This window comes from Oryzias latipes, chromosome 14, assembly GCF_002234675.1.
Source record: "Oryzias latipes chromosome 14, ASM223467v1".
In the NCBI taxonomy this organism is placed as follows: Eukaryota; Metazoa; Chordata; class Actinopteri; order Beloniformes; family Adrianichthyidae; genus Oryzias; species Oryzias latipes.
The window spans coordinates 20,258,293-20,279,943 of NC_019872.2; the positions used below are offsets into that span (position 1 = coordinate 20,258,293).

The 21,651-nt window shown below is 38.2% G+C and overlaps 1 protein-coding gene across 5 annotated transcripts in view; it reads left to right on the forward strand.

Moving 5' to 3' along the window:
• The window catches only part of abr (active BCR-related), a 118,729-nt gene that overhangs the window by 44,711 nt on the left and 52,367 nt on the right, over positions 1 to 21,651 (forward strand). For 4 of the 5 annotated variants that reach the window (XM_011483721.3, XM_011483722.3, XM_004076596.4 and 1 more), the window contains exons 2-6: positions 4,910 to 5,088; positions 14,495 to 14,593; positions 16,286 to 16,471; positions 20,150 to 20,257; positions 20,671 to 20,728. In XM_011483721.3, coding sequence (XP_011482023.1) covers positions 4,910 to 5,088; positions 14,495 to 14,593; positions 16,286 to 16,471; positions 20,150 to 20,257; positions 20,671 to 20,728 — 630 coding nt within the window. Of the gene's footprint in view, positions 1 to 4,909; positions 5,089 to 9,680; positions 9,964 to 14,494; positions 14,594 to 16,285; positions 16,472 to 20,149; positions 20,258 to 20,670; positions 20,729 to 21,651 lie in introns of those variants that run through there. The other variant, XM_011483723.3, reaches the window with a different exon arrangement.

Consider the following 21,651-nt stretch of genomic DNA (forward strand, 5'->3'; position numbering starts at 1 on the left):
CCAACTGGAACCTGGAGTCACTCCAGTTCCCTCAGAGTGGAGTGGGAAAGAGGGACAACACATGAATTGCACTCCACCAAACAGAGTCATGGAGAACTAAATGATAAAGACATTATCAAGAATAGAGGAGAGGAGAAGCAGATGAGAATAGAGGACAAAACCCCAGTGCACCATACTTTCCTCAGCAAGTGTCAGTAAAACTAAATTAACCTCTGGAATTTTGGAGATGATCCAGTTGATTAGAATTTAAAATCCAATTTAGTCTATAGCATTGATTACAGTGCTGTGTTGACCAGTCCAGATTTATTTTGTCATTAAAGGACCATAATTTTATACTACAATTCATTGCCTGGTAACATAATATAATGCCAATCTACAGCTTAATGTCAAACATTACTGAATGATAGCATTCAGAGGATGGTCAATGCCAACTTCCTGAATAAACGTGGATTCAAGCTTATGGAGTCATGATCTGGCAATAGGATTGGATAAAAAACCAGTTTAGTTTGCACCCCAACACCCATTCTGCTTGGTTATGAAATTTTAACCAAGTCTATGTATTATTAAACGTATCCTGCCTCTATCTCCAGCTGTGGGCATCTTACATGTGACATGCTTTTACTCTAATTCTGGCTTCAGCTAATGAAACTGTACTGGTCAAGTATTGAGGCAGTACTTGATGTGTTTGGCTTTCAGTCACTAAACACCAAGAAGGGTCAGGTCGGTTATCTGCATTAAGGTTAACTCTGTGCTCATTTATCATGCTCACTTAGTGGATATTTCCTCCAAAGGAAGGAAGAAGTCTTAGCTGTGATGACCTCTTCATTCTCAGTACAGCCTTCTCCAGCTTGCAAAGTGGATGCAGTCACATTTAATGGTAGAAGGCTCCAAAATCAGCCCAAAATTTTTCTTCTTAGCTTTTTGCTACACTGGAGGTCAGAATGAGCCCTTTTCTCTTTTTAGACATCTACTTGATATCTAACTTTTGACTATATGAAAGAACTTGACTCAGTGACCCCTCTCCCCTCACGTAGCAAATAGGAAGTACCCACCAGTTGAAATCTGAAATCCCATAGACCTCTATTGAGATGTAAACAGCTATTACATTGTGTCTCTGATACCTTTTTTTTTAAAAATGTTAATAATCCTTGTTTTTCCAAAAAAATTAAGCACAAGTTATTTAAGTCATAAACTGACCAATCAGATGCCTCAATAAAAGTAAGTTGTCTTGTGTCGCTCGTTTGAAGCGTTTGATCGACAGATTCTTCCGATTCTGCTTTCAGTGAAAGGGGTGTGGTCTTCTAACACACTCCCTCCTGATTGGAGAGAGTGGTTGGCATAGACTGATAATGTCTGGTTCCAATATGGCGACGGCTGTATCCGGGAAAAATTGTGTCTGAATTACTTCATTTATTTGGAACCAGAAGCAATTTGTTTTCCTTGAGTGATGTCCCACTCACTCGGTCCAGTTCTCCTATACCGTCAATGATACCATTTTATAGATGAACCTGTTTACTTGGTTCCCTGCTAACAGCTGAAATGTTTACCTGTTTGCACAGTGGCCTTGAGAGTCCTAAAAGGCACTTTTAAAATAAATGTATCATTATCATTATTATTATTATTATATATTATTATTACCTATATCCATCAATAAAACTAATACAAGTTCCACAAGTTTTTTTTTAAAATAATTTTTCTATAATTTGAACAATTTTACATGTTTGTCACTTCCTCCTATGCTTCATTTGAAAGAATGAAGGCAAGGTAAAGAGCCAGGTTCAGCTCCTCAGTGACATTTTGTTAATTTTTAGAATGTCTCTTTACTCTGATCAAGCAGAGTCAAACACAGTGGTAAGACTCTTCTTGGAGGTCAAGTGTATCATTGGCTCCTTCTTTTCCAGTCGTGGTCAGTCTGCAATTCCTCTGCTCTCTGGATGTTTTGGTGATTGTTGGTCTGTCTGACAGCTTCACTGTAAAAGTGCTCAGACTGAAAATGTGTTGACTTTTTTTTTAGCTCTTCTTCCTCAAAGGCCGTGTTTTAAATTTGTAACACTCCCTTTCATCCATTCATCTTAAACGTTGGTGCTGGTTCTAACTTGTATTGTTTCATTTTTGTGACCGTACTGTGTTTTTGTGGCCATGTAGGTACAAGGGGTTTAAACTCTGCACTTTTTAATTAAAAAAAAATAAAAAGCACAGGCATTAAAGGGGGTAACGATTCATTTTAACAATGATTCATATCATATCATAATTTGTGGTATCTGAAACGATTCATAGTTGATTTTTGGTTCATTTTGAACGATCCGATTCAATCTCATTCACTGACTTGAAATCAATCCAGGACATCTTTAACCAAAATATTCAACCAGATTGACTCAGAGATAGATGCCTGCATACTTAACAGTGCAGGTGAAATTTGGATGGATATCTCCATTTTTGTTGTGTCCAGATCAGGACTGCAGACATTATTTGCAGCTTTGCCTTTGTAATGCGCTTTACTGTGATAAACACGTTTTTTGTTATTGTCTTGTTAGGAAGTGAGTAGAAATCTCTGTGAAAAGACTTTTCAAAATCTTGACGATTTATTTTTACGAATGTAAAGCTTTTCATTCAGTGGTTACATTCAATCTCAATTTGTATTGATATAATGACAGTATTTGACCCAAATTTAAAAAAGTCAAGTGTTCCACTCATCCTTTCTTCATTGTGTTGCATTTGTTCACTTAATGATCCTCATACACAATTTCTCCTTAATGGATTTTCTAAAGTAAAAATCGATAAAAGGAGAAAAATGACCAGTTTAGTAACCCTTGTATGTTTAGGTGCAGTATAAAGAGTAAATGTATGAGAGGTCAGCATGGTGTGACGGAGCCTGTATTACAGCCAGCCCACTGTTACAGTCTCTACGGCTTAGACAAGGCTGATTGGCTCTCTACTCAGATTCCAGTCTTTGCTTTTATCAACATTTTCAGCAAAAAGAGAAATCAAAGCACAGTCAAACAGAAAAAAGGAGCAGACCTTGATGTTTCACTAAAAACATGTTTTGCAGACTGTATTGTGTACCGTAGCACCTTCAGCTGCATTAAGCAACAAACAGTCGGGATTAAAAACATTAGTGCTGACGATAAATAGGCTTTTTGTGAGGTGCCTTCAATGCTTTCAATGAGAGGAGAATTTTGTTTTTCTTTTAATAAGAAATTACCTCTGAAAGGAGACAAACATGTCCAGAGGAGTCAAAAAGAGAACAGATGAGAGACTGAAAATGGGAAAAACCAACACATGAACACCTTTACTCTGGGGAAAAAGTGTTTTTTTCTCCAGGATATGGTCACTTTATAGTTAGAATTGATCGAGCCACAGTGCGCTTACCCCCTCTTTGTTGTCCCTTATACTTTTTATTTATGTCATTGCGGCAGAACTCCGGTATAATCAGAATTTTGATGGATGTGTCTCGCAGTTCATTTATCAGCCAGGGTGACAACTACGACCAAACCATATGCTGCCTGTGTCTCTGCAATACACACTTAGAGCAGCTGCTAACAGATGGAGTTTCTTCTCCTTCACTGGTAGTGGTTGTGTGTGTGTGTGTGTGTTATGGTGCATCTCAGAAAGTGACAGATTGCATGGTTGGGCCCTCAGAAACACGAGTTTGATGATGTGAATGGCCCCACTGGGGTTTCCCTTTTCTCTCGTTAGCTCTATATGGGTCGTGTGTCTGATGGTCTTTGAGTACGTGGAGAGCAGCAAGCATACACCCACACTGCCACCCCCTCCTACTAAAAACCACAGTCCTTTATGCAGGAGATGGCAAATGCAAACCTGTTGGGTTTAGTTTCTATATTTGCATGTGTTACTTTTTTTGTGGTTTTACTCTTGCAGTTTTTTTTCCTGCAGTGTTTGTTTGACAGAAAGACAGGAGTTGCTCTTAGTCAGCGCTCTTCTCTTCCATCGGACCTGTCACACATTCTGTCACTTCTGCTCCCGCTTGAGCGCCAGCGTTTTTCACATCGAATACATTCGTCCTTTGACTATGATTCCTGAGTCAAGAAAGAAAATGTAGCGCTGAGTTTTGTGCTAAAGAATCTTCTTCTTTATCCCGCGTTTTGGTTTGTATTTTAAACGGTTTTATATGTCTTTGAGTCCTTAAAGACTCAATCCAATAAAAAAATGGGTTTTTACATTTTTAAAATGTTCTTGTAGCATTTTTCTGATGCTGAATGACAGATAAAGAAAGCTAAGACTAAAATTGCTTTTGTAAGTATTTCTTAATTCAAATTGTTTTGAATCAGGAGCAGAAAAAAATAATGCTGTTTGAAAAGATTGTATTTGCTACATAGAAAATACATTAGGTAGGCCGCGAGCTGCCTGCTCTGCTTCATTCTGAAGCATCAACTGACTAGATCTGTGTATGTCTCAGTTTTCCTCATCTAAGCTTTTATCTGGCTCAAAACTCTATATTGCTCGCCATTTTGTTAAATTGGTAATGTTAGGTTGAGGGTGTGGGAGACTGTAAGCTAGCTCTCAGTTATGGGTAAATGGAAGTTGCTCTGTCTGTTACTCGGAGTCCAATTTCTAATGAACTCCTGCCACTCTGCAGAAATTGTCCTTGAAAACAACACAGGTTTTTAAATTTGGGCAAAAAATTGCATAATCATAATTAAAAAACCACTGGGCAGGCTTTGAAAAAAGATCAAAAGATGACCATAGTGGGTTTTTAAACTACCCTTTTTTATCAAAGGGGGCTTTTCCCCTCTTAGCAAATCAGTCTCAAAGATGCCATTAAGAAAATCAATCATTTTCATGTGATGTAAAGTTCCTGCAATGATCTTCTTTGTGTTGATATGCTAACCAGATTTTTTCCTTCTTTTCATCCTCTCCTCCCCCCTACTGTCGCCTTCTACTTGTCCAGAATGTAACTACAACACAGATGGCTATGAAGGAGAAGGAGCAGAAGACGGCAAGTCCCAGGACGGCTCTGAGACGCTGCCCTACATAGATGAATCACCTACTATGTCTCCCCAGCTGTGCGTGGCCCAGGGCCCTGACGGGGAACCCATATCCCCCACACCACCAGAGGGCCTACATGAGGTGAGGACACAGAGCCCCACTGTTCAGTGTCTTCTTCATAGGTTGATTGGCCATTATAAATAGTTCCTAAAGTGTGTATGAGAGTGGCTATGTGGCCCTGCAACAGACTGACAACCTAACCTGACAAATTCAAACAAACACAAATAAATGCAAACTCAAAATGTGCATGCAGTTCATGGTTTTCAACGTTTATTTCATAATCCAATCTTCATCCAGTTGTCTATAGCATTCATCTTGATGAGCTAAATTAATAAACATATCCTGCTTGATGCGTTTTAATTTGGAGGAACTGATTAGATTAGAGTCTGGGTTATTTACTTCAGCCATTCTGTCATAACAAAGTACTGGTACTCTTTGAGCTTCAAGCCCCTAAAGCATAAAATCGAAGAAATGGAACCATTTAGAAACTTCTTGAATGTCAATACTTTAATTTTAATTAACTATTCGTTCCTCTGGAGTTAAAAAAATATTATTGAAAGAAAAACCTGATAATTGGGTAAATTAAAAATTGGGATGAGATACATTCTTAATCTTCAGCCCGAAAGAGATCACACAACTTTAGGTGGAAGCAAAAGTTGCACACTTTTTGACAGAGACACTGCTTTAATCTGTTGAAGAAGAACTTCCGGTTCTGTCTAACAGTGTCTATGCACCATCTTGTGGTCCGTAGGCAGGTCCTTAAAGCTTCTGCAGGAGTCGGTATAGAAACTGGTTGCTGTATGTCCATAAATGATCACATCCACATATTCTTGTAGATTACCTTACGGCACAGCTTTTAAGACACTTTTCCAGCTTCACCTGGGATTATTTTCCTCTACATCAATGAATGGCCGAATTGTCAATCTTGACCACTTGCAGCTCCACCCACTCATCCAGTGCATGCTCGCTCTGTGCATGTGGCGTGGAGTGGACTTGTGACACATTCACTTTTAGCCACGATATCTGGAATGCCTGCAGCACACAGCAGGCGGCGCAGGCAGGACAGCAGGAAACAGTTATTGAACCAGATGGCGTTTGACACCAATAGCAACTTTGCCACTATGAAAAAAAGCGGGGTTCATTTGAGGACAGAGTGGCTGTTGTTGTTTTTTTATCAAAGAATCCAGGTAAATACAAAAAACCTTTTGATTTATCGTTCCTAAGCTGTTCTTTTTCATGTTTTTTATTATTTGACATTCACTGTGCATAACTGAACTTTATAATGAGGTTAGGGAGAAGTTATTCATGCTAAGTTTTAATTTAGTACACCCTCTGACAGTGGCGGTTTTTGATATGGGCGATGTGGGCGGTCGCCCAGGGCGGCACGTCATTGGGGGCGGCATTTGCCGTGCCTGATGCGTTACACATAATGTGCTACATACTTAATTCAAAGAGGAAACTTGGAGCTTTTAATTTGAAATTGCTTCAGCAGCCGACACTTCATGCTTTCATTTTAACACATCAGACTATTAAGAATGACTTCCTCCTATTTCCTCTTCACACTTATGGTGCAAAAAAAAAAAAAAAAAAAAAAAAAAAAAAGAATACCTCAGAGTGAAACAACGTAAAACAGGCACATGAAAAGGAATTAGGCAGAACAAACATCCGTGCTCAAACCAATTTCGAAAAAAGCAGGCAATGGAGATTATTTCCCACAATTCTTTGCTCCGACACAGCAGACCCGATGCGCACGTGACCACCGCCCTCTGCTACAAGACGCTTGCGGCCACACCTCTTTGCGGTAGTCTTTGGAACATAAGTCAAAAAACTCGAGAGGGGAGCGCAACTCACCGGTGGCTGGCTGAATCACACTAACAGGTGATTGGGAGTCTTTTTCTATCTGACAATCAACTCTGGGCCGCAGCTGCGCCTCCCGTCATAGAGACGGAGCTGCGTGTGTCAGAGGGAAGGGGAGGGGGGATGAGCGCAGACCATTTTTTATGGATTGAGTTTTTTGGAAGATTTCTACTGTTGGTGTTGCACAAATTTAGGGAAATGCCAAATATTTTTGGATTAATCCCACTGATGAATTCTAAGATTTAGTCTTTAATGTTTTATAAGACCTAAACATATTAATCACAATAAGTTTCATTTTTTAGATCTAACCCCTCTGTTATGTTTCACAAAGACACACACGTCACACATTAAGAAATTATTGCTAAAAATGAAGCAGGAGTCCAGCTCTAAAAAAATGCTCTAAAAAATGATGAAAGAGCAAAAAAATTGAATTATTTGATATGTAATTTCTTATTAATATTTCCAGGCTTTCTTTGTTTTTTGTCCTGCAGCATGTTCATATTTGTATAATTTTGACAGAATATATTTAAATGGAGAACAAAATATTAAAAGTTATTTAAGGTTTAACTTGAGTTATTCTGGATTAATGTTCCTGTTTTTATTCATATTTATGTTCAAAAAGTTCAGTGTAAAAGGTTTAAAAGTTTAGCTTTAGTGTGTAGTTCAGTGAATCTTTATCTTCTTCGGCTCAAACCTTAAGCATGTTTTTAACTTAGGCCCCTGTGTGACTGAGTTTGACCCCCCGTAATACGAGTCTAGAAAATTCATGCATTTTTTTGATTAAAATGGCTAAATAGAAGATAGGGAACACAACAGGATGTTGTCAAATTTTGTATGTGTGCGCGCGCGCGGGGGGGGGGGGGGGGGGGGGGCGCTGGTGGGGTTACTCGCCTAGGGAGTAAGTTAGTGTAGAACCGCCACTGCCCTCTGATGCAATAGCTCCTGTAAAATTGAAATCTGACTCGATGTTGATGGTTTTTCATGGGTCTGTGTGGTTCTGCTCTCCAATCATATTCTGATACTATTCCAAAGCAGGTTTTTGCCATTTTGTGTTGCCATTTCTTTTATGTTTTATTCAGTTAGGTATATTTATGAGGAGCTGTTATGTGCATTTTACTGGCACACACATTAACCTTGCAGATCTGCTGTCTGAGGTTACTTTTTTCTGTTTTTAGTCGTGGTACTTTAAGCTGTTTATTCACAGTTTTATACATAAGCTCTAGCCTCAGCCCTTTTTCTGTTTTTTAATTCAGATACTTCATAAATTATTAAAGTTGGTGTTTAAATGTTTGTGATCTGCAGCCAAGACCTCTAAATGAAGATATGTCTCCATCTAGTGGCCATAATTTAAAAGGTATTGCAGGGAAAACAGATTTTTTGAGTGGATGTTTATTGAATGTTACTTTTTGTTTTTATGTATGCTTCAAGCGGCATCTGAAACTTAATTTCCACGAATCCCTTTCTGCGATAAGAATAGATCATAGGACAGTTTATCTTTTTTTTAAAAAAAACTTTTTTAAAATGTAATGCTTTAGGTTTCAACTTTTGTTTTAAGAACTACTTTAAAATCAATTAAGCAGACACAAGTGACTTATCTGTAAAGACTCATTCATCCAGAATAGTTTGACAGTATAAAAACATTGATGTTAACTTGGACTCTGTTTTTTTTTAACCCAAAGACATTTGTCCAAACTGAGAAAGACTCTTGGCTAAAGACGCCATATGTTTTCAAATAAAAAAAATTATTCTATTCTTTTTCTACTACAAAAACAGGTAATTAAGCATGCTTACTTGTAGTCTTTAAGTAATCATATTTTAGAAATATCCCGCCTGAAATCACATCCAGAATTTATTGGATTTAGTGCACCACTCAACCAATCTAAAACTTTTTAGAAGGTTAAAAAAATGGTCCACGAGAAAGAAAAAGTAAAGGTGAGAATTTGCTCAGATTCTTGTCTTCTTGACTTTGCCTTTCATACGTGTTGAAAAGGAATTTGAATTTATAGAGGGGGAATATTACAGCAGGTGAAAAGGAAAAGAATATCTGAACTTTTTTCCAAAGTTTTTCCGTCTTGGTTTTAGAGGCTGGCATTCTTTCCTTTCCTGTTTACTTCTCTGCTTTAATCAGCGCTTCCACCCAGATTAATGGCTGATAGTTGTGTTGACATAAAGACCGCTGTTGAAGTTCTGCGTGTATAAAATCTGTAAACCAGCAACAACCTGCAAAAAACAAACAGTAAAAACCAGCAAAGGAAAGAAGTGCTATTTGTTAACAGTGAGTAGAAGTGATAGGTTTATACAACAAATCTGGATTCATATTTTTTTTTTCTTTTCTTATAACTTCCAATTATTGATGTTTCCAGCGTGTTCCTTGAGCCTGTGTCATTTCGGCAGCACTAACTTCCATGCTGTGCTTTTAAAACCGCTAAACTGTGTGAACTGTAATTAGAAACCGTCTTACATTAGTTGGCTGTAGCTCAACATGTACCGCTCTCAACAGATCAATAAAGAGACAATGGGCAAGCAGGAGGCGAGAGGAATCGACACTGTAGCATGTGCTGCTGGGAGGGAGGCAGGACCTGCGTTTTTCTGCGATGAGGAAGTGACTTCTGACAGCGAGAGCAGAAAACGAGCCAAGAGAAGGAGGCAGACTCTCCTCCAGAGTTGCTTTCAAAAGAACGGCTTCCATCGAGGAAGTGGCCGGGTTGCGTTTATTGTAAGGGGAGGGGCGTGTGCAGAAGGAGGGGACACCTCATCGACCATGGTGGAACAGCACACACACTCATAAAAGTCACACTAACGCCAGGAAGCCCGGCAGAGGATGGGGGTGGGGTTGCACCAGGCAGGGTCCTCTCCTTTTCTCCTTCTGTCGGCGTCCGGGCGGCTCGCGCTGAAGGGGGAAACCTGATGCGTTCAGGCGGGCCCCGAAGAAGAGGACATTTAAAAACTGAAGAAGCAGAAGAGGGGGAGGAAAAAAAAGAAGAAGCCATGGGGGAGGAAGAGGAGGAAGTGCTGGGCTACTTGGACAGGGTGCTGGAAGAGGAGATGATTGAATGCGGAGATGGGGATCCCATCACTGTGACACATAGACACTGGAAGGTGAGGCAGAGGCCGGACAGCTGGGTGCAGGACAAACCCGCTTGTATGTTGTTGGAAGTTGAACTCCTAGCTTGGTTTGTGCTGCAGAAGTGTGTGCAGCAGGCGCAGCCTAAAAACACAGCCACTCTTCTCCTACTCTGCAAACGTGGCTGATTTGTGTTGACCTCTTGCGTGTTTCTGTGCGTACTCCTCCCAACCAAGGCTAGCTTACACTGTTCTGCGCTGCTACTATTATCAGCTCTGTTATCGCACCCAAGGAGAACAGAGGGTGCAATAGAAAAGCAGGCAGCGCTTCCTCCATTGAGTAAATACACTCACAGGAGGAGGTCACTGTGGAAAAATCCTTCCACCCCTCATGGATTTCTCATCTTGGCCTCCTCACACTGTGGCTCTTTGTATGTAGCAGAGGGAAAAGAGTCTTCTTAAGTTTTTCCTCTTGACCATGCTTCTGTGACATATTTATCACTGGGACTTGAAGTCGAGGACATCTCCGGCACTTTGTGAGTCAGGGGAACTGAATCTGACGCACAAAAAAGTGTGTAAACACTGCTCAAGCTGGGATACATTTAGAAATGGCCCATTATAGGAACTCTGGCTGTGATATTAGGCATTGTTTCCTTTTAATAAACACCTTTTATTCTAGTAAACTTAAACAGAAGGTAATTCACACTTCGCGGAAAACCCCATGTGGTTACTGTTCACTGGTCAAAGCCTGACATTTATAGACCGTCACTATGACTTCAACAAACCGCCAGATCAAGCTTCAACCATGTGCTGTTCTAATTCTCAGCTTGTACACACCACAGTGGTCCATCTTAATGATGCATTCATTACGGAGCCTCATTTATACTGTGAACCCTTTGGAGACGAAGGGCAGCTGCGAACGGTTTAAAAAACCTTCACTGGTACGTCAGACAACACCTGTGTGCCGATATCACTCTATAGATCTGCCTCTGTTAATAAGTAACCTTCTTTCTGCTTTTTTGTAAGGCCTTAGAGACATGATTCTGACTCTCATGTGTCACATTGTGCAGTTTTGACGATATCAACATGTAACTGGTTTGCACATGCTGCAATTATTTACTGTGGTCGTTCCTTCATGTTACAAATGACTGTGAGGATTGATACACTTGAAACAACCTGTGTTAATTTGGCTTAACTGGGCTAAAGTCTACTTTTCATAGATCTTGTAAAGGTATATTGCAAAAGTTTAAAGTCTGTTCCATTCAAAGACAAAGGAAAGTTTGCTGAACATGTGATGTCCTTTCATGATGTTTGGGAGTTTCTTCAAATCAAGTGAAGTCAACCACAGATCAAATACAGGATATGACAAAACGCAGTGACATCACTTTCTTTGCCAAACTGCCATCATGTAGAAATAGTCTTCTCTTTTAGCTTCCCTAGAACAGTGACTGGCTGCTGCTGGACAGTTTCTATGAACGGACTGAACCATCCTGACTTCTTCAGTAAGGAATAGTATGGATTGATCCCTGTTTGTAGCTGGTTCAGGTGCCCATGAGCAAAGTAATGACCTTATACTGTGCGATTGGCCTAAAACGTTACCTGTTGCACAGTGTATGTATGGAATATCTGACTGTCAGTTGTAGTGTTTACCACACAGATCATGCATTTGGTTTGAATTCTCATTGGAAACATATTGTAGAGTCATTCCACGAAAATGGGACAATTTGTGTCCCTCTCTTACTTTAAGCTGTATTTAATATAATTGGCCAGCTTAATATATACAATGACATGCAAATTTGAATACTTCTTTAAAAAGATAATGAAATTATGTGTTTTAATTTGAAATATTTGTTTCGTCATGTCCCTCATGACCTAAATGAAAGTTTACATGAATTTAAAGTTTTTTTGTTATTCTTTTGATAGCAATCATTTTTATGTTTTAGTATTAATATTAGTTTGTTATTTAAAGTAGTTTTGGTTTTGTCCCTGAGTAACGCCTCAAGCCCGTGACACACAACGATTCCACCCCTTATATAAAAAATTATATGATCCATGATTGCATATACACCAGGAAGTGACAACAGTGGAGTCTTTTGGACCCTGGAGCCCCAGAGGAAGCAGGGAAGTTCCAGCCTTTTTAGTATTTTTTGTCATTTATTTGGTGAAGTTGATATGGTCAAGCGCAGCGACTCCACTCCGTAACATGAAAACATTATAGAAGACTACTAATTGCTAAAAATGGTTTTTGTTATTTAAATAAATAATTTAACTCTGAACTGTATGGATGTTATGCGCCCTCTTCTTAGCGCTTAATTAATGAAACAGTGGCCATTTTGCTCAAAATTCTCAACCACATCACACTCAACCCGTAGCGTTTTAATGTTACCCCGTAATGTTTTAATGTTACGGGGTTGAGATTGTAATATTTGTGTTGTTAGAAATATAATACAAAAAATAAACTCAAGAGGCAAATACAGTTCCTTGCGAAAGTATTCGGCCCCTTAAACCTTTCAACCCTTTGTCACATTTCAGGCTGCAAATATAAAGATATAAAACTGTAATTTTTTTGTGAAGAATCAACAAGTGGAACACAATCATGAAGTGGAATGACATTTATTGGAGATTTCAAGCTTTTTATCAAATAAAAAACTGAAATAGCTGAAATTTAGCTGAACTACAAGATAGACTTGAAAAAGAAAGAAAATCTAAAGAAAAATACAAAAAAAGATGCTAATGTTTAATGTGTTCTGATTCACCACGTTCAAATAAAAAAAAGGCTATCTTCAAATTAATTAATTCAAATCAATCCCTAAACAGAAAAAAAACTTACTTGCTTTTTTCTCAGTCAAGACATTAGAAATAAATACAAAAAAGCTACTAAAGACAAAGAATAGCAGCTGATTGCCAAAGTCACAACAGCAAAAATTTAGAAGTTACTCACTTGGATTCTCAAACAATAAAATAAAAAATCTTGAGTCTTCTTTTTGAAAGAAATAGATCCAGCAGGTTTTCTGAATCGGTAAAAGAAAAATCAAGGATATCTATCTAAGAGATGATGTGAGTAGAATGACCACAGGAACCAAACAAACACTAACGAGGAAAACATTTAAAATGCAGAAACTTCCTTATGTTCACATGCTGTTGTAGTTTTTCTCAATAATTATTTTTATAAACTCCATTAAGCTATAATTTACATCTAATGTTGCTGTGGTTATGAAATGAAAACGCTCCTGGAATCTCCTAGCATTGAATTTTAGAGTATGGAATTACAAGTGAATCTGTATTTGTCCCTTCAACCCCCCGTCACCATGTTCAACCCGTTATGCCTGTTTCAACCCTGTAACACAACAATTGTCAGATAACATTTATAAATAAAAATAATTATACGTAATTGTTTGTTGACTTTTGTCTAAAATTATGATAACTATCTTAAAGTATGTATTTTGGATTGCAAATCTTCCAATTATTTCATGAAAATGACAACAGTGAATTTCGCCTGTTAGTTACATTTTAAGATTTAAGAGAAGAAAAACCTTTATTTAAGAGAAATTTTCAGTTTTAAATGGTTTTATTAGAACAGCGGACATGTGAATAATTTAAAAATATTCAAATTTTAATAAACACATTCTATTATAATATTCATGGAGATTTCATATTGCATAACGGGGTTGAAAATTTTCTTACACCACAACTAGAAATAAGGAAAATTTATAAAATCAAAATAATTCCTGAGATGGGAAAATGTTATTTTGTGAAGTTAAACACATTCCCAATAACTTAGAACTTGTTAAAAAAGGAAACATTTCGGTAAAAAATGACAAATTTTTCATGTCCAAGGGGCACATTTTCATGGAATGACCCTGTAACTCTTTGGTATTATTATTGCTGTCTTCTTTTTTAATGCTGTTATTTTATGTTTCCCTTGACTATTTGGAGTCAGGTAACAGACAGACACACTCAAAAGATTAGCAAAAGAATGAGGCGCTGTGCTCAAAGTTTTAGTAGATGTAAATCACACCGCTGGATTTTAATACATTTATTATAATGGTTGGTTTAAATATATTCATATTCCTAGTTTTGCAAGGGTTAAGAAATCTTTAGGTTAGCTAATTGCTTTTTTTTTTATACATTTCTTTTACTCTGTTGGTGCATTTAGATTTATACTTGGTTTATAACTCACTGGAATAGCTGAATTATTATTCATTTGTTTTTTTCAATAGTTTATCTTTTTAATAGACAAATTACTGCAAAATATTGACACGTTAACACAGATCTGCTCTGATGATGTTGCCTGGAGGCAGTGGGAGCACATTTTTATGGAAGTCCTTAAACGTTTGATTTTGGCGACTGGAAGCTTAAATATTTCTGTATTTTTTGTTTTTCAAAGTGAATTTTTTGGTTGTTTCTGGGTGAGATGACTACACAGACATCATTCAGAAACTGATCTTCAGTGTTTCTACAAAGGAAACCCTTGATGGAGAAAATAGTTTCTATGTATTGAGTGTGTGTGATGTAACAAAAAGACAGTAGACTTGTGAACATACAGACTTTTGTTTTTACCCTGCAGGGAGATCTTGGGAAAGGTCTGGAGATGAAGAAACTGGTGCTGTCTGGGTTTTTAACCAGTGAAGAGATCTACATCAACCAATTAGAGGCTCTACAACTGGTGAGGCACACATGCAGGCAGAAAGATCACACCATAAACGTGTTTTTCCCTCTTTGCTGCTACTCATGACATTTTTGCAGTTAAAGGTAGTCATTTCCTTAAAATGTTACCCAGCATAGTCAACCTTTAGCCATAAAAGCATGATTTATTTACATCCACCGCAGTGATTACTTTATCTTAATGATGTCAAATTCAACCCAAACCTTTAGGAAATAAAACTTTGAAAGAAATAAAATAAGTAATTAACACAAACAATGCATTTAACAGTCCTCTTTTCTATATTAGCTCAGTAACTAGTTGCACAAAAATATCAAAAAGATCCGTATTATGTCAAAACTTCAAAGGTTTTGACATATGTTGGGTCATAAGACATACAAAAACAATATGTTTTATTGCAATTTGATATTATGTTAGTAATATCTAAAAAGAATTATTAGAAACTTCATTTTTGTCACTTTTTATTAATATTTCACAATAAACAAATTATGATTTGAAAAACCTTAAATCCTTTTAGTTTTCTCCTTTTTTTAAATTAAGTTTTGCATGCTTTTATTTTTTGATTGACCTGTTTTACATTTTTAATTCCTGAGCTTTACAATGAGATCTGTAATTTTAATAAAAACCCAAAAGCTGTGTTTTATTAAATGTTGCCTTTTTATATAGAATAAATGCTTGGTTTCTCTTACTGCAGTTGTTCGCTACAGGTTTCCAAAGAAAGCAGAATTGGATGTGTTTCACTTTAAAATTAGAAAGTTTCACTTTTTTGGCATTCTTTGACTGTTTTCAGCTGATCTGTCATTAAAATGTAGATTTTTTCTGGCATTCATCTCAGCCCTGTCAACAGACTTTAAATGCTTTCAAAACCATAGTTCATAGCTCATAGTTTCAGCTCCACACATTCATTTTCATTAGAAATGTACTTTTCTTATTTAAACTTTAAAGGTATTTACATTTTTCTAATGCTTTCAATTTATACATTTTTATTGTTGTTATATTTTGGTAATTTTTTTAAAGTAAATGTAGTAGATTTATGGTACAGATGTTGGAAGAGAGATTAAGAAAAACACAGTTTCTTCTTTTTCCCTCCATCATGAAGGCTGCTATCTATCTCCCTATCAATGTCAGTTGTATTGTAGCTGACCTGTATTAACATAATGTGTTGACGCATATTTAATGACCTCGCCAAACGTGTGTTTGTGGCATTTTAATGACTGTGGTTAGTGAAATATTAGCTTAACAGCTAAATGATTCATGAGGGAAACTAGTATGCAAATCTATTCATGTGTCTAACACATTTGTCCAAACCAAGGAGTCATTTTTATTCATCTGCTTTGCTCTGTGCATCTGCAACTGATGCCTCTGCCTCTGAAAGGGAAAGCATGTCTAATGGCCATGCAGTCAGCGTGCCACAGACTCTTCATTAACCCCAGATGACTGAAGTGTGAGCCTTTGTGTCAGAGTTAATGCTGTTGCTCTTCCCCACCCACCATGGCCCCTCCATGCATCTGTGATTAAGTATGTCAGTGTGCTATCACCTCTGTAGGAAGGTTACAGCCAGGAAAAGACTTTTTCCATACTGCCAGTCTATCAGATGATGATTTTCTTGTTCATCTGCATAACTTTGTTACTTATGTTCGTGGTGTATTTATTGAGTCAGAATATTGCATTCTTTTCTCTGTCTGGCTGCTGCAGCCCCTGCGGCCCCTGAAAGCCACAGCCACAACATCCCAGCCCGTCCTGACCATGCAGCAGATCGACACCATCTTCTACAAAATCCAAGACATCCTGGAGATCCATAAAGAGTTCTACGACGCCCTCTCACCCAGCATACAGCAGTGGGACGAGAAAGTCACGGTTGGACATTTGTTCAAGAAGTTGGTGAGTCTGACACGACCGCTGCAGTTACCTTCGTCATTCACAGGGAACATGCAAACTGCTTTCAGAAAGGAGCTGTTGGTGCTTCATGGCTCACTGGTTAATTATTTTTTGTGAGAGTGACTGTGTTGTTCACCCTGTCTTCATTCACAAGTGTTGCAGCCTCTGATTGTGGTGCTTAAGACTTGCTCCTAGTCCATAATGCAGCAGCTTTGCTGTGTTGGTGTGTAGACATGATAGAAAAGCTTTTTTCCTTCAAAAGGATGGTTGACCTTAATGTATTCCTTATAGTTTTTTTTACATATTCAGTGTGGGAGTGTTTTGTTTAGTTGCTCAAGTGTGAGATTGTTTAGGGATTCCACTCTTTGTAACTTCAAGAAGAGAAAAATCCAAGGAGGAATTAGTTGAATATTTTGTTGAATGAGATGTCAGCACCAGTTATCGCTATAATTATTACCCAACTCAGAAGCTTTTTTCTGAAATAACAGTAGTGTTAGTTTATCTTACTGAGATAAAGTGACTGAAATGGCTCTAATTTAGGCTCTAATGAATCTTTTGTTTTCCCGTTGGACATTTACACTTCTGTTTGGTTACCCTTTGCCCTCACACGTCAAAGTCCTCGAGCACAGATATGATCCACGCTTTCTCTGAACCGAATCTCGGATTTCTCAGAAAGAATGAAATATATGATCTAAGACATTGTTGATGCGGCCATATTATGCTGGGTAACAGGTATCAACTCCCTAATGATGTAAACCGTGAAGCAAATTCTAACATTTGTTGTATAGAAGTAATGTATTTTGTTTCTTTAATCATTAGGGTTTCTAGTGTCTATAACAAGATGATCCTGGAGACTTCTCTCCCTCGCTGACTCAGCATGTTTTCTGATTTGTCAGCTTTTCGTTTTATTGTTTTAGTTGGTTGTTGCTGACTGTTGGCTCTATGCATCAAAAAACAAATGAGTTGAGGGAGATTTGTAACATAGTGTTTGTAAAAGAGCTTAGATTAGTAACTGTAGTTTGGCCACTGCTAATGTCAGAGATTATCATAAAGTTAAAGAGTTGAAAAGAAACTAACCAAGGTTAGTTTCTCAGGGGATGCATGGGACAGTCTGGGTCCTTGGGTAAGACCCTTAGTGCTTCTGTCTAACAATGTGGCCACAAGGTGGCCCAAGTATGGGTCTCCCTGTGCCGGTCCCCAGCCCAGATACAATACAGGGTTGTGTCAGGAAGGGCATCTGTAAAACTCTCTGCCAAACCACCGGTGCAAATCAGTGAAAGCTGAGTGACTTTGGGGGCCCCTGAAGAGACATGCCAAAAGGTGAATATCAATAATAACACCTGTCCTGACACTAAGCGAACAGGCAAAACATCCACAGCTGAGGTTCAATCTAGAAAAAATAAACTGCATCAACTGCTGAATAGCTTAATTGCCCATTGGTAGTAAGAAATCAGTGTCTGAATGTGTGAGTGAATGTGTGTGTGACTGGGTGAATGGGTCTGTGACTGTAAAGCGCTTTGTCCTTGTAGGAAGAAAGGCGCTATATAAGTATACGCCATTTACCATTTACCAAAATGCCTGTCATAGGAAACAAAAGTAAACGTTGGTGCAACAGTTGTAAATTCACACTCAGCATCATGACACTGACATTTGGGCCTGAAATCTTCCCTAAGTTGTGTACTTGTTACACAGTAGAAACATGGGAACGTTGAATGTCTCAGATGTTATCTTTACGTCTACACCCAGGAAAGATTTTTGTTTGCTATTGAGAAAGCTTTTACATAGCTGAGCCTGTTTGCTGACATTTGAAATGAAATTTGAAAGCCAATATAAAAATGTCAAACAAAAAGTTTACATATGCAGCAACACACAAGTAGACATGATATTGGGGGTGGTTAATGCATCGAGGTCGGGCTGTTGACTTCTGGTCATTAGCTCGCTGATTCAGTTCCCACTTTGCCTGCCGATGTGTTGAAGTGGCAAGACATTGAACTCCATGTTCCTCTTGATGTCACCATCAGTGTGTAAATGTGTGTGTGCATGGATGAATGGGACTGTGACTGTAAAGTGCTTTGGGCCTTAATAAGGGTAGAAAATTGTTATGCCATAATTATCGCACCGGTTATTTTATCTATTGAATTATTTTGAGTGACGTGAAGAGTCCTGCATTACAAGCCCCCCTTCAGAGCTATTCACTGTACAAGTCATGGGTTAAATACTGTATTTTTCTTTATATGGAGTCTTCTCTCGCACCTTCATGTGTCACCCCTTATTGTAGTCATCAGCTTCCATCTGTGCTGTGAGGATGTGTGTGTTGGGTAGCAGCAAAAGACTTGGTCACAGGGGTTTGATGAGAGTACAGATGGCAGTGTAATTGGCTGGTTTTCTCCCTACTGCTTCTTGTCAACAGCATGAAGGCCACCAGAGAGACAGTGTTCTGGAAAACAGAGACAGAGGAGATAAAGGCGGCCACAGCTCTAGGTTTTCTCACCTTCCTCAAGGGAGAAGGAAGGGAAAGTCTTCATTGCAGTCTGCTAATGCAAATCTACAAGTTATCTAACACATTCTCTGTCCTAAAAGTTTGGGTTAGGTTGTTTAAAAAAGCATTTTGGGTGCTACAAAATACACTAATGAAGTTGTTTCACCTCAAACAGGAGTTCAATATCATGTATTTAAAAAGATGAACAAAAAGCAGACAATCCAGACAAAGACAATCAATACATTTTAGCGTCCAAATAAAAATATTAAAAACTGTCATCATTTATTTAACCCAAATTAAATAGAAATGGCTTTCTTTAAAAAATAAAGTTTATCTTTGTATTCAGATGCATGGAAAACAAACTTGAGCAACGATAAGCCAAAGTTACCACTTTCATACTTTATTGGCACTCATGCTGAATTGCTCATAAACAGAAAAGACCAAGCACATTAAACAGATATGAGACAGTTAGTAACCCTGCCAGAGCTGCTAGTCCAGCTTTTGTTTATTTTTGCCCGAATTCAACAGCAGAATTTTGATTTGAAGAGAATTTGAAACAGGTGGGATATTAAAAGCTGTTTTATAAAATATTAGGTTAAAAGCTGTCCCTTTTTTTAAGATTTTGTTGAGAATATAGATATAAAGAAAATACTCTTTGTACTTTCTGCAATACTCTCTAGAAGGTATTTAAGCAACCCATCTCCAAAATAAATTAGAAGGCTTTTTTAGTCTGTTATGACCTCTCTTCTGAGTCCAACTTTCAGCGTCACATTCCAAAAATTGAAATGAGAAGAACCAAATGAAAGGAGTAAAAAACCAAAGCATCCAGTTGTCCTCATTATAGCCAGCTGAATCCAATCTGATTGCTTCAATGAAATGCAGTCTGCTCCTCAGCTGAGCTTCAGGCATTCATCCACCAGGATGCATATTCATGCTCTGCTGGTCTGCAGCTTGAGTTTTGGTGCACATGTGCTGCAGAAAGAGGCTGCAAATGACAGGCAGGGAACCGCCCCCTCTGAGATCACCAAACACGTGCATCATACTTTAGTGGCTGGCCATTTAAAAAAAAAAAAAAAAAGGACTTCTTGTTTTACCTTTCCATTCAATTAAAGTTTGCAATGAGAATAAACTTTGGCACAATTGTCATGCATCTGTTGGTCTCACACATCCTTCTCTCTTTGATGTCCTTCTGCATGCTTCAGGCCAGCCAGCTGGGAGTGTACAAGGCCTTTGTGGACAACTACAAAATAGCTCTGGAGACGGCAGAGAAATGCAGCCAAGCCAACATCCAGTTCCAGAAGATATCTGAGGTGAGCTTGTCCTCAATGACAAAATGACATTAGAAGATTATGAAGCTTTTGAACTTTTGTAAATTGGTTCACATTATGAAATAAGCAGGTTCACCGAGTAGTATTAAGTCAGTCTAACCATAAATCATCTTAAGTGAAAGCAAGAGCTGAAAAAGCCAATGATGAATTTGAAACGTCATTTTTTTCAAGTGGAGGACATTATGCTGTACAGGAAATGCTTTTTAATGATCTGACATTTTTGCAGAGCAAAATATAAAATAACAGACTCCTATTAAACTTATTAGCAACCACTGGAGAACAAACTTTGGCTCACAAGGGCCCTCTACATTGTGGCAGAGCTACTGCTACTAATGCTGCATCTTCTCTCCTTAGATGTTTGTTATATGTGTATTAATGTTTCTTCCTTCTTTCAGAATCTTAAAGTTAAAGGACCTAAGGACTCCAAGGACTGCTCCACAGTTTCAATGGAAGGTAAGCTTATATGAACATGTGACTGTATTATAGTACCATACAAGGGCCTATGAGTATACTCGAACATCATCAAGAAATAACATGTTTTTATTCATATATTCTTGGTTTCTGATTATATTTCATGTTACATTTCACTCCAATCATCTTTTTATTTTCTTCAAAAGCGTTCCGAGTGGTCTTTTAATTATGATTATGCCGTTTTTAGCTAACAATAAAAAACGGTGTCGTTTTCAAGGACTTAGTTTGTGCAGAGCGGCAGTAGTTCATCAAAAATTTGCCTCTGACTTGTGGACAGGATTGTTGGTACGGAGCAATCAATAAATAATATTAAATGTAAATTGATCTGAAACACAGCAGCACCAATATATTTAACGTTTTTAGTCTGAAGAAATAGGTAAAAAACATTGAGCTGATTTTTTTCTGAATGGATTAAAGAATGATATTATTAGCCTGAGATGAGTACGGTAATCTAAAGGCACGATGATCCTGGTATTGGGCAACAGGCAGCGCTGGCAGCGCTCCTCCGTGTCCCCCGTTTCACCTGGCAACCAGAACCCACACCACCCCTCCCCTTTCGTTCTCACACACCCAACCGTGTGTGACAGGAGAAGTGAGCGCGCGGCTGCAGGGACGGGGATTCAAAGGTTTCAGGCTGTAAACTCTGTGATTTAACTGACAATAGGAACCGAATAGTGGACCAGATTTTTCCAAGCACTGAGCCGCTGTCACTTCCGCCCCCACATTAAATTTGCGCACTGGACAATTGCACGTATTACCTGTGCCTAAAACCGCGCCCCACTATTTGAGAAGCACTGCATTAGCCCAACATTTCAGTGTCTCAAAGTTCATAAAGAATATTTGAATGACGGAGATGTGTTTTTTTCTGTATCTACAATCATCAGGATTAAAAGACTGCTCCTAAC